The sequence below is a fragment of the Peromyscus maniculatus genome, chromosome 9, assembly GCF_049852395.1.
Source record: "Peromyscus maniculatus bairdii isolate BWxNUB_F1_BW_parent chromosome 9, HU_Pman_BW_mat_3.1, whole genome shotgun sequence".
NCBI classification, from domain to species: Eukaryota; Metazoa; Chordata; class Mammalia; order Rodentia; family Cricetidae; genus Peromyscus; species Peromyscus maniculatus.
In genome coordinates, this window is record NC_134860.1 from 68,022,104 (window position 1) to 68,035,357 (window position 13,254).

A 13,254-nucleotide genomic window follows, 5' to 3' on the forward strand; every position below is an offset into this window, starting at 1 on the left:
AGCAGGGCAGCGGGCCTTTACCCTCCAAGCGGGTGGCCTCCCAGCCTCACTGCGCTTCAGCAGAGATGGTCCTGGGAAATGGACGCCGACGTAAACTAACTCATGTAGAAACCCTGGTGAGAAGCCTGCCCCACTGAGGTTGTCCTGTGGCCTCTCTACACACACACATACATATACCCACCCAAGCACGCACACACACACACACACACACACATTCACACACAGAATTCAAATAAAATAAGCGTTTGGTCCTTTTGTAACCTCAAACAAAAATTACTGTTTATAGAAGAGAGGCATTTGGGACCCCAGATCCCAAGTGCACATGCTCTGAGGGAAGCCACTGACAATGGAATCCAGCCGCTTCCTTGTTGACCTTTGGCATGACAGGGAACCAAAGCCCAGCCTAACCCTCATCCCCTCTTGACCTGAGAGGCAGCTCAGCCCGCTAGCTCCCATAACCCTCCTGGGATGGCAACTGTGTCTCTGGAAAAGGGAAAGGCTTTGCCTGGGATCTGTGAACTCAAGGTTCAGCCTGCTGACAGCTTTGGCTCTCCACAACCTGATGGAGTTCCTGACACCAGAGCCTGGCCTCCCCCTTGCAGGTCCACCCTTCTCTTGAGTTTCTTTCAGACATGCATCTGGTGATTGGCTCTAACAGGTGGTCCAGTCTGTCCCATCTTCCAGGTCACTTCCGTGTTCACACGCTTAAGGAGGATGTCAGTTAGTTACTCTTCTCGTTGATCGGACATGAACAAATTAGGGGAGGGATTTGTCTTAGCGAATGGTTTCCGAGGGCGCAGTCCATCATGGTAGGGGAGGCATGGTGGTTAGCGTTGCTGGTCCTTGGGTTTTGGTGACCTAAGAAGCAGAGAAAATGAACCAGAAATGAAGCACATACAACTTTCAAGGCTTGCCCCCAGTGGCCTATGGGTGCCATCTAGGTACCATGTCCCAAAGGCTCCACAAATTCCCAATAGAGCACCACTGGCCAGGGACTCACGTGTTCAAACACAGTCTGTGGAGGACAGTGCAGACTTGAAAAAACAGCAGGCTGATTTCTCAACTCAAGCTGTCCTTCCCTCTCTGGTTTTATCCATCATCCAAAACAAAACACTAGACCTATCCTTCAAAGCCCGAAGACCAGCCTCCTCTCTCGAGTTCTCTCAGATATCAAGTCTTCTCCCGTTTGTCATCTGAGGGCTGCCTACACAGTCGTTCCTCTGTTGATTTATCTGCCCCTCTGGACCGTGGGCTTCAGAACACCAAGAACTGTGTCTCATTAGTGCTTTTATGGCCGCACAGATCAACTCATCCATCCACTCATCTTCCCATCTCTCCAGACGTCATTCCTCAGAATCAACTCCATGCTGTATAGACTGTCACATACAGGGAGTGTCAAGTGAGCAGGACTTTCTGAGACACCACTTACACCTCACATGGCCTGGAACAAAGGGCGAGGACCACCTCTATTTTTCAAGCCACAGACAACCTTGACCTTGGCCTTGGGAAATTTGCCTACTAGCCCAGTGTGATAAAAGGTGGTTAAGCTTTGGGTGATGTTCCTCCCATCCCGGGCTACTGCTTCCTGGGAGAAATCAATCATGCCTCTTCATCTATACCCCACTATGGTATCTGGGCACCTAGATTTGAAACCAAGCTCGGAATCAAGCCTGGGGGTCCTGTTGCCAACTGGTGTCCAGGTACCAGGATCTGCTGCCCACCCGCTGGTCTGTTCACCAGTATTCACCATGCTGTCTCTACTGCCCCCGAGGGCAGAGGGAAAGACCTGACGAGTCTTTGATCTTGACATAATGTTGAAGGAAGCAAGTGAGCAAAATAATTGGCCCCCTTACACCCTGGGGTCTAGAAGCACTCAGTGGACAGGGGGCCTTAGATCTGTGCACCTCCATCTTCCCAGGGGCTTCCTTGCACTTCCACCAGTGACCAAGCCCCAGGGCAAGAGCAAACCACAGGATTAATTGACTGGAAGGCTTTTCCTCAGAGGAGGCACCATCTCCAGAGCTGGGTCTCCTCCAGGCTGGCATCTGGTGGCCTGGCAGCCACAGCCCCTGGGGATCTCGGAGCCCGGGAGCTGTCAATGCCTTCCCCTCGCTTAGCCCATGTTAATTGCAGAATACACAGATTGCTGGGTAGCACTTTCCAGTGTTGTGCCTTTCCTGGCTTCCTTTGCCACTTGGCAGCTTGCAGGCAGCTGTGCGAAACAGCAAGGAGCTTTCTCATTCGGTGCCAGGGTCGGGGAGTCTGGATTCCGTTTCCAGTTTCCTGTTGTTGTTGTTGTTGTTGTTGTTTTGTTTGAGGGGTGCTGTCTTTCTTTGTTTTCTACCCAAGGACTGTCTGTTGCTCACTTCTCCTCCCACTCTCCCTTATCTCTCTGCGCCTTGCCTCCTTTCCAATTTGGGGCTCTTTTTTGATGCCCTCCACTCTCCCTGAAATCAAAAGGCGAGACTTCCCCCTCTGCCAGAGGGAATCCCTAGTCAGGCAGAAGTGATTGCGTCCACCGCGTAAATGGGAAGAGGTGGGTGAAGAGATTAAATCGTCTCCCTGAGTGCGAGAGGAAATGTTCCATGATCCTCTACCTGGAGGTCAGGTGGCCCCAGGACCTGGAGCTTTGAACCACCCCCCACCCCTCCACCCTGCAGCCCCCGCCCCCACCCCCGTGGGTGGCTAGTGGCCTGTAGGTAATTGCAGCAGAATGAGGCCGGAGCACCAGCAACTCTGCTGAGACCAGCAACAGTTAGGCCCCTTCCACACCCACCGGAGATTCATGAAGCAAATCAAGAGCCTGAGCCTTTATCTGGTGTGGGCTTCTGAGCGGGGGAAGTGAGAGGCCTCGGGTAGAGCAGTGCACGAGTGTCCCCATAAGGAGAGGAAACAGAGAGTATAGATGAGAAGCAGGACTGACCCGGGGTAGCAAAGGGAAGAAGAGCAACACCCCTGCCCACTGTGTGCAAGACATCCCAGGGGAACAAGGATGGTGGGCTACAGCCCCTGCCCTGGAGACCCTGGAACCCCTCTGCTTCTGTCTAGTTGCATGGTCTACCGCTCTCCATCTTCCCATGCAGGGAGTGTGCTGAGATCAGACAACAGAATAGTGCTCTGGAGAATCAGAACATGAGTAAACAGTGGGAGAGACAGATAGGCAGGCATGTGTGCATGCTCGCACACACACACCACCACTACCACCACCACTACCACCACAGCAGGTGGAGACAGCAGGTCGGGGGCCGCGGAGAAAGCTAAGGGTGTTGGGGGCTCTCAGTGGTCCCTGGTCTCTTGCGGGTTCTCCTTCAAAAGTGCAAGTGTGGTGTTTGTACCCCTCCGACAGACACCAGGTCCCTACCCACCCCCATCTGGGTCCCTCCTTGGCCCAGCCACTAGGGCCGAGCAGGCATTTCTCAACATCCCTCTCATATTCTGCTACTGAGTCCTGACCATCCTCCAGTGCCCCAGCTTTCCAAGCTGGATGTAGTTTTCTACCAAGATATTTTAGGCTGGGATTTCCATTGTTGCCACAGGCCTCCAGATACTATTTGGTTTGGTTTGGGTAAGCCCAACACTCCACACATGCTAAACACCCCCATTCTACTGAGCCACACCCTCATCCAATGCCTGTGTATTTAATAATGGATAACTGAAAACAATGCTTACCCGTGGAGCAATAGGGGTGTCAAAGGTGTCCTGAAAAAGGCACAGGGCAGTAATATGGGTTAAAAGGCCTGAGCCATTGATCAGTCAGCCTTGGGAGTCCCAGGGTCCCTCACTTCCTGAACATTCTGGAGCTCTCCCACTCATTACTCAAATGCCTTGGGACAACAGTTTGTTTAGCCTCTCTGGGCCTCCAATTTTCTCAGCTTTTAGAGTGTGGCCTCTTTACTGATGTTGATCCCATAGTAGGAATTTCAACCCCTCCAGGACCAACCTGAGGAGAGATTATAGCCAAAGGACACTTAGCTACCCTCACCCAACCCAAGTTAAGTCACAGCTACTCTGTCCAGTTACTGCATATGGATCCACTGCCATCACGTTCTGCCCTTCCTGCCAGCAAGAGTGGCATCCATCTGTAGGATCAGCTTAGGCCACCCGGAGTAGCTAAATGTCCCGAGCACCCAAGTGGAACACAGGTGCAGAGAGGTAGCAAGGGAGGCAGATAGGAAGGACAGACGGCCCGATTCTGGAAGCCTAACCCAGGGGTTTGCATCCAGTCTTTACTAAGCAGCCCTAGCGAGAGAGAAGATAGTCCCAAGGTCTGAGCAAGGCTTCAAGTCAGACTTTCCACATGGGCCCAGCTCTGATTCCACAACAGCACCTCCCTGACCCATATCACATTGTCTCAGCCCCCACCCTCCCTGCTTCCCTGCCCTCACTGGAGGAGAGGAGCCTCGTTACTGCTCTGGGTGGGACCCAAGCCCACGGGGGGGGGGGGGGGGGGATTAAAAAGAAACAGCCAACCTAGGTTGCTATTGTTTGGTTTAAACAAACCACTGGCTGGGCTGCCTTGGAGAGGAATGAGAGGGAGGCCAGAGAAGAGAGAGCTGCTGGGCTGGGCTCCCCTGCCTCCTCCCCATCTTGTTAGGGTAGTCAAGAGAGCTATTTTGGGAGAGTGCTTCTAGGCTTCCTTTGGGTCCTGACCTCCCCTTCTGGAAGGGACAGACATTGAGGAGAAAAGCCTCCAGGTCCCAAAACCTCCTGCCTTCACCCTACTCCCTCCTCAGCCTTTTTGGCATCTCAGCTTCTGGTCACATCGGGGTCCGATGCCAGCCCCAGACAAGACCAGGCCCCAAAGTGGAGGAGCTGAGAGACCGCACTAAGAGAAGCTCCCGGCAGGCCACAGTGGGCATCAGTGGGCATCAGTGGGCATCAGTGCAAGGGCCTGCGTTTGAAGGCTACCCAGGTGCACCCGAGGCCGCAGGAATAGGGGAGGGAGGGGGAGGGAGGGGAGGAATAGAAGGAGTAGAAGAAAGAGAATAGGGAAAATCAGATGCAGTGGGCTTAGGGTGTAGATTCTGTCCTTCTAGCCTCCTGCCCTCCTCCTACCTGAAGATGCCCTAGACCCTTAGAGTTGAGCCTCGAGAAGGGACACCCACAGTGAACAGTGGACACGCACAGCCCAAAGCCAGAGAGGTCAGATTCCTAACGCCCCTCTATCAGTGTCCCTTCTAAGAAGGTCCTAGAAAGGGCAATCAGCTAACCAGGGTACAGCCCTCACCGGCCCCAGCCTCACTCTCCCCCCCCCCCCCCCCGTCCTCCATCCTGCCTCCATTTTCAGGGAGCGAGAGGCATAGACTGCCCCAGGAAAGACTGGGTGGAAAGGGGGCCAGGGCACAGTTAGGTGTTGGCAGAATCAATTAAGAACTAAGCTAATCACCATCATTATGGCTATAAAACCCCACACCTAGGGCCCTCGGGGCTCCCTGGCATGGCCTGGGGCCCCCCGAGCTGTGGCACAGACCCAGGGGCCTGGCTCCAGTCTCTTTCATCTAAGCACCCACCAGCCCTGCAAAAACAATAATTAGCACCCGCCTCCAGGAGCAACTCATTATCCCACAGACACTGAGTGGAAGGAAGGAGGGCAGAGGGAAGCAGAGAGAAACTGAGGCCAAAAAGACTGCCCGGAGCTGTGGCTAAGTCCACTCAGGCAGTCCACTCTCTCCCCTGACCTTGCTTGGCTTCCTTGCCTCCTAGGCTAAAGGGTCCAGAGGAAGCAGAGTCCTCCCTCCTATGAAGATGAGTTAACTAACTAGCCCCTCGGGACAGCCAGGCCAGGTACCCCAGGAACAGCTGCACCTTGCACCCAGTCTCAGGTGCAGATGGCGAGCCTAAGGAAGCCCTTTGGGAAGGTGTCTGTTCTCCGCCTCCGGGACACCTCCCACCCCTTGACACCCTGCGTCTTGTCTCCTCTCCCCTAGGCTCCCCGAAGTACCATTTTCCAACTCCAAAATCCTCTCCCAGAAGCATCCACACACCCCCTCTGCCATCCCACTTCCAGAAAAAGGCCAGCTGCTGGGGAGGGAGGGGAGCTGCTGAAGCGTGGCAAGAGTCAGCCTTTACCATCACTGCCCGGGTAGTAATCGACAGTCTTTCCTATCTCTCCTCTTAGGGCGCTGACCTAAAAACTGGGACTATTCGGGGCAGCGTAATAACAGGTGAGTGGGCCCCTCCAGCATCCCGTCTCCAGCCAGGGCATTAATGACAGTCCTCAGAGTAACCACGACACTAACTCACAATGTGCAAATACTAAATGTCGCCTCCAGAGGTTACCTGTAGGCTAGGTCACTGACATCCAGGTCTGGTTGGTTGGTTGGTTGGTTGGTTGGTTGGTTGGTTGGTTGGTTGGTTTGAGTCAGGGTCTCATGTATTCCAAGGTGGCCTCAAATTCAACATAGCTCAAGAGTTATCTTAAACTTCTGATCCTCCTGCTTCTATCTCCTGAATCCCGGGATTGTAGCCATGCACCACCACGTTTGGTTTATGCCATGCCGGTGATGGAACCCGGGGGGGCTTCATGCATGCTAGGCAAGTACTCTACCGACTGAGTCATCTCCCCAGCCCCAAGGTCTACTTTTAAAGAAGCTGAGGCGGGAGCAGGAGTTAGGGGTGGAAGGAGGACTTCCCTCTGTCACGCAACAAGGAAGGCAAGACGCCAGCCCGCGGTCTAGCTGGATGGGGGGCACTCACGACAAAATTTCCCAGACCCCTAGACCCCCATCCCCTTCCTTCTGAGGTCCCCACTCTTAAGGTGTACCTTGGATTCTATTTAAAGGGGATACTCAGATGGAGTGTTGACCACAGACAAAAGACTAAATCCAAACGGTCCCACACAAGTCCGTGAAGCAGCATGGGCTGGCATCATGTAGGCCAATTCCAGCTCCACTTCCGGGGGGCCCAGTCTCACTTCTCAACACCTCAGACTCCTCATAAAAATGGACCTAACCAAGTCCTGGGTGGAAGGAAGCTGTCATTTATATACCTAGCCAACAGGTGGGGAACCAGAGGTTTTGAATGGAGGAGGTTCCTTCAGGAAAGCCCTAGTAAGAGGGGTAAGGGTAAATCCCCATCTCCCCTGAGATTAAATCCATAATTCTAATTTCAGGTTTGTCTTCTGGCCATAAAGAATGTACCCACCTCAAGGGCACTAGGTAACCCCCGAGCCCGCCAGCCCGGCCAGAAGCCACCTGTTACATCTGCCTTCCACATACCCACGTACATGAAGCGACAGTCTTTTCACTCCCCAGGCCCAGAAGTCTTTCCTAGCCCTAGAAGTGTTCGAGAGGAATCCCCTGACTTCCCTACACTCCAAAGCTCCAAAGCAGCCTCGGAGCATTGGCATGCCATCACCTGCCCCCTTGTAGACCCCGAACTGCACAAACGAACACAGCTCTTGGCACAGCCTGCTCTGTTCCATCAGAGCACACACACACACACACACACACACACACACACACACACACACACACACGCAATCTGATCTGCAACGGGAAAGATGAAGAGTCAGGAAATCCCCTGGCTCTTAGTGTGCTGGTGGCCCAGTGGCCGGAAGTATACTATGAGAACACTTCCAACAGTGGCAAACAGTCAGCCCCTCTGGTGTTTCACGGTTAAGAGAGGAGAGGAGGAGGAGGAGGATGGCCACGAAGAACCAGTGTTCCCACCCACTAGCGTCCTCCTGGGAATTGTGCCTCCCCTCCCCACCCCCCACCACCCCTGACCCGGGAAGATTCTTGGCTCCAGCTTGTAGGTCCTCCCCAGAAAGGGAAACAGGAGAGCAAACAAAGCAGCCTTGGAAGGAGTTCCGGCCTAGAAGGCCTAGGCCAGGCCCACCAAGTCCCCCGTTGCTACATAGGCAAAGAGGAAGGATACCTTCACCCTACGGTCTTAACCCCCCAAAACAGCCAGCCCCCAAGAGGGAGAATGAAAGGGAAGGGGCCCCCTCCCCCGAGCCCCGAGCTTCCCAGCTTCCACAGTGCCTGTGACCAAACCTTTTGAACCTGGTCCCACCCACCCTAGTAACCGCTTCCAGATCCTCCCAGACCAGCCAAGAAGCTGGCTTCTTTAGGGATTGACTTCATAAGGGAATGATAAAAAGAGAAAAAAAAATTTTAATTAAAACACACTGCCAGACACACTCATAGGGGACGATGGGTTTCTCTTGAGGCAGGAAATCCATCAGGAGAGACTAACACGAAAGCTGGACACCACCAACTCCCATCCGCCCAGAATGGCCTGGGAGCCTCGAGTCTTCATGCCAACCCGAAGTTGCACTACCAACAACAACACACCTACCTATCCCAAACAGACACCTTAAATACAGACACTGAAGGGGATCCCACCAAACCTAAGTCCGGATGGGGGAGGGAGGGGCGCAGTAAGTCCCACGTCATTCGGGTAACCCTAGGAAGGTCACCAGGGATGGAAAAACACAGATGATACTTTTTTTTTTAAGAGCAGCCAGGAGATGCTGTAAGCAGTAACCCCACCCTGGGTAGCATGGTGGTGAACCCACCTGTGTCTCTTACCCTTTTCTCTACAGACTACGGGCCTCCAACCCCCCCACCGACCACTGGCTTACACCGCTACCAGTTCTTTGTCTTTCTTCAGGGAACGTCAACCATCCCTGCCCCCCCCAAACAGAATGGAGATCGAGGTGAGGCCTTCCGGACCTTCACACTGAAGCTAGGATGAATTCTGGGGCAAAACTCAAGTTGTGTGTCTTTACGGGCAAGTCAGAACTTCCATTTCCATCCAAGAGCCTTGGAGGCTGGGGTCAAATGGTAGTACTTCTTGGGAGTGAACTGATTGGGATGAATGTCCTAAAGGAGGTGTCGGGCTCAGATGCTGTCTCCCAGAAGTAAACACAGCAGCCAAGGAGAGCCCCCAAAACTTTGCATGGCATGTACAGGCAACCACCCTACAACACCTCAGCAGGTAATTGTGCCCTATAATTGAGGCCAATCTGGGCAAGAGTACCCTGGAATGCCACCCTGCTGGTCTGTCTTCATTAGTGGTTAATTGCCTGGTCGGCCTTGCCATCTCAGTGATGGGGCAAAGATGTCCCCAGCCACACCCTTCCCCCCCACCCCCCCAGCTTCTCTGAGCAATCCTCCTCAGACATAGGAGAGGACACATTTCCACAGCCTTCCCGTGGCTAACCTGCCGGTTTGGCCTCGGTCATCACGACAACGGGGCTGGAAAGTTTCCCAGACAGACTGCAGGTAGGTCACGGTGCGAGCCTTAGAGTTCTCTTTGGGAAACCGGACATACAGTGATCCCTGTGTGCTCTGTCATCTCCCGGGTTCAGGAAAAGGGAAGGTCCTGTAGAAGTCACAGGTGGCAGTGTAAGGGTGCATAAACACACGTGCCCCAGGCTGTGCCAAGGCGAGTGAGAAGGCAGATGTGGGCAGCCGTTTCCTCTCCCCCGGTGACCCCAGCTCACTTCCACCCACTGGGAAACGGGCACAGGTATTGTCACATCGCCTGTGCCCGAGGCTCCAGAGGTAAGGAGCTGAAGCCCAGAAAGGGACTGGCATGCTGGTGGAGCCCTTTCGATGTGTGCCCAGCAGGGGCCATCCATCACAAAGGACTCGGCCCCTGGGGCCAAGATGGTGCCACTTTTTGACCCATGAACCCCCCCCCCAGGTGCCTTCAGTCCCTTGCCGCCCGTGCAAGTCTGTTTTAAAGAGCTCTGTCAAGGACACAATTTTAAGTCTGGAGAGCAAGCACAAAGAAAGGGAAAAAAGAATGCATCTTGACCAGACCAGAGCAAGTTTCGAGTTTCCCCAGCTTCCTGAGTACCCATCTCGCCCAAATGACAGGAAGCCGCCGAGGCTCTGTAAGCTAAAGCTGCAAGGTGCCGGGAACTAACGCCCTCTACACAGTTCCTGCCCATTCGATGAGACTCTTGTAGGACAAGGCAGTGCCTCGGCACTCAACCTGGCCTCAGCACTCGACCTTGGACTCCAGGAAGAAAATGCTCAGGAGAGGCTCACACTGAGAAGCTGGCTTCCTCCTGACAGGATGGAAGCGGAGAAGAGCATTAGAGGATGCCAGAAAGAATGGTGACCGGGGCAGGAGAGGAAGTGGGTGGTGTGTGCCTTGATCTGCTGAAACAAGGCTCCAGAGATGTGACTTAGGCTCACATCCATGAAACACAGTGACTCGAGTGCTCAGCGGAGGCTGCCTCCCCTCCCAGGACAGACAGCAAGGCAAGAAAACTGCAAATCTGTGAGGCCTGACACCATTGTTAATCACTCTGGATCTTTACCAGAACCAGCATTCCGTACGTACACACACTCACACTTGCTCCTGGCATGCATCTGAGCAGAAGAAGGCTCCTATAGTTTTCTTTGCTGCCAAAGGTTCTGGCCCTACCATGGGGGGACCTTCCACGTGCCTAGCCTTGTGCCAAGAAGAAACAGTCCCAGAGCCCACAGGATTTTCCCTGCCCTCAAGGAGCTGACAGTCTAGTTTGGAACTGATTAAATAACAGTGCAGAACAGCTTATGATTAAGTCCTTAATTGCGTTGTTCTGACTCTGAGGACATAATAGTGCCATGTGGACTGCGAGTGGATCTTGCCCCTTCCTGGGGTTTTTTCTCTCCATGATAGCACCCCTCTTTGTCCAGGTAGGGAATCAAGGTGTTTTACTGTAGGGTGAGGAAATCTTGCTTCCACTCTCCAGCTGGTGATAATCTTCTCAGGCCCTCAACTTCCTCTCGAGAAAGATGAGGTGCTCACTGGCATCCAACCTACAGACATCTTGCCCTGGGGCTTCCTGGAGGAGTGGAATATAGATCAGGCCTTGTAGAAGATCTGGACTCTTGAGTGGAGGAAGAGGGAGCTCTTGGTTGTAGAAACTAAAGATACAAAGTTGGTTGGGTATTGTTGTTGTTGTTATTATTGTTTTCAAGTAAGAAAATAGGGAGCAAGCCAGGCGGTGGTGGCACACACCTTTAATCCCAACACTTGAGAGGCAGAGGCAGGTGGATCTCTGAGTTCGAGGCCAGACTGGTCTACAAAGCAGTTCCAGGATAGCCAGGGCTGTTACACAGAGAAACCTTATCTTAAAAACCAAAACAGATAGATAGATAGATGATAGATAGATAGATAAAAAGAAAGAAGGAAAATCGGAGCAAACAGAGAAACGGGCTACCAGAAATGTGGCATTAGTGGGTAGACCACAAGAAGCCAGTGGAGATCGTTTGTGGGAGATGAAGCACATGAAAGTGACTCTCTAGAAACAAGTCATCTGAATAACCCGAGAGAACCAGGCAGGAGGCCCCCAGAGGAGTGCTGATGCGAGACAGTGAGAGGTCAGGAGAGATGGGCCCAGGGCGATTGCCAAAGCAGCGACTGTTGTGGTCCTTGCATAACTCAGAGTGTTGAGAGCCTGGTGCACGCTGCCCTACCTGACAGTGCTTCGGAACTCACAGAGCCCTAGGCGAAACCAACACTCAGGTCAGGGCACAGAGCCCTGCCAAGGAACACAGGCCCCAGGTCTCGCCCGGATCTCGTTTTCTGCCCATGGGATTAGCGCTATGAGAGATGTAGGTACGCTAGAACCAGATGCTGTGTCCCCCAGGGTGAACAGGCAAGGGCAGCTTCTGGAGGCTGAAGGGGAAAGGTGAAGAAGCTATAGGAGTTAGGCAAAGGGACATCAAAGAAGAAAGCTGGCTGAGCCCATTAGCTAGACAATTTAAATGTTTGCAAAGCAGTTTTGAAACTAAAGTAACCTAAAGGTCCCCAGTGTGACGCAGGGTACAGTTCACTTTAAAAAAAATGAATGAATTAATAAATAAATAAATGTATAGCCAATTGTGTTCTATTCCTATTCAGGGCCTTGTCCTCTTGGGGACTCATTTGTAGGTGACAGGCTGACTGTGGCAATGGATTGCCACTGAACCTGCCATGACTGGTAACGAGTGGCAGGGGGCGTTGTTCAAAGCGAAGAGGGTGAAACCCTCCTCAGGATTCTACTCTGTCCCGTGACTCAGGACAGACACACGTACTCAGAGCATAAGAACATCTTGGCATGCAAGCTCTCTCAATCATCATGTGACCTTGCACCTCACACCCCCTACCCCTCGATTCCTACCTCCTCAAAATGGAACGGATTAGTCTACAATGGATGGACCTGGAACTGATTTCCTGTGTTCCTCTTTCCTGTGCTCTGCCGCACAAATGAGAGAGTTGACCAGACTTGACTGAAGGGGCCAACTCCGGACATTCCTAAGTGGGGTTTCCACAGGGAGGACCTAGAGGGGTTTCAGCCACCCTGATCTAGTGAGGAAGTCCTGTGGTGCCATGATGCCATGATGCCATGCCTGTGCCACAGCCCGTCATTTCTTGTCATGACTGCCCAATGCCCTCGGCACTCCCGGGACAATGCCTCATAATGAGTTGTGCACAACATCGTGCCCCGTGCATGAGACAAAATAGAACTGCAAGTCTCTGTTCCCTTGGGTGTGTGTGCCACCCTGGTGCAGCCTGAGAACTGGAGCACACAGAATACTTTGGAGAAGGTATCCAAACATCATCAAGTACCATTAGGGCCCCTGAAGCCACGACCTCTGACAAGGGAGGGTCATATTTTACTGGCATCATCCTAAAGGCCATGCTTTGCCCAGACTTGGCGCTAGAGGCGACTCTGGCCTAGGATGTACTGGACTTTCACTCTCTGCCTCCCGGTGTACTGCCCCTGTCCTGCCTACATGCATGCATGTGCGCGTGCACTCTAAACACGGCCTCAGCTCATCTGTGATTCTCCATGGTTTTTTCCCTACACGTCTTTCCTAGCAGCAGCCTTGGCCTCGATATTTCCATTTCTATCTTCTAGAGGAACCAACTGATCCCATAGCGGCGCCTCTTCCCAACCCCGACAATACACAGATTCCTAGGAGCCTCACCTGTTGCCAGAACAACTGGCTCACCCATCCCTGTCTGCCAGTCTAGATGGGCCAAGAGTCCCTTCCCCCCGCCCCCAGCACCCTCCCCCCCGCCCCGCCGCAAGTCTGGACAGTTCCTCAGTGTGCTGTCCCCTCTCAGCTCAGCCTTGCCCCACTCTCCTGGTAGTGCCCCCTTCACTGTGTCCGCTCTCCTGGTGTCCTGTGCTCAGGCATCTGCCTGGGTCTCCTCATGTTAGTAAATACTGCTCTACTCACGTCCATCCTGCTTCCATCATGACACTAGAGATTCCTTGAGAGAAGAGGTCCTTCCTTCCTTCCTTCATCTGTCACTTCG

The 13,254-nt window shown here is 53.2% G+C and overlaps 1 protein-coding gene and 1 long non-coding RNA gene across 3 annotated transcripts in view; one reads left to right on the top strand and one right to left on the bottom strand.

The window, feature by feature from the left end:
* The window catches only part of Pebp4 (phosphatidylethanolamine binding protein 4), a 218,112-nt gene that overhangs the window by 197,453 nt on the left and 7,405 nt on the right, over positions 1 to 13,254 (top strand). For both annotated transcript variants that reach the window (XM_076545279.1, XM_042285087.2), the window contains 2 exons: positions 6,119 to 6,164; positions 8,549 to 8,662. In XM_076545279.1, coding sequence (XP_076401394.1) covers positions 6,119 to 6,164; positions 8,549 to 8,662 — 160 coding nt within the window. The remainder of the gene's footprint in view (positions 1 to 6,118; positions 6,165 to 8,548; positions 8,663 to 13,254) is intronic.
* Positions 253 to 13,254, bottom strand: part of LOC121832344 (uncharacterized) — a 31,699-nt gene continuing 18,697 nt past the window's right edge. The window contains exon 2 of the long non-coding RNA XR_006075991.2: positions 253 to 858. This is a non-coding gene — a long non-coding RNA (uncharacterized LOC121832344). The remainder of the gene's footprint in view (positions 859 to 13,254) is intronic.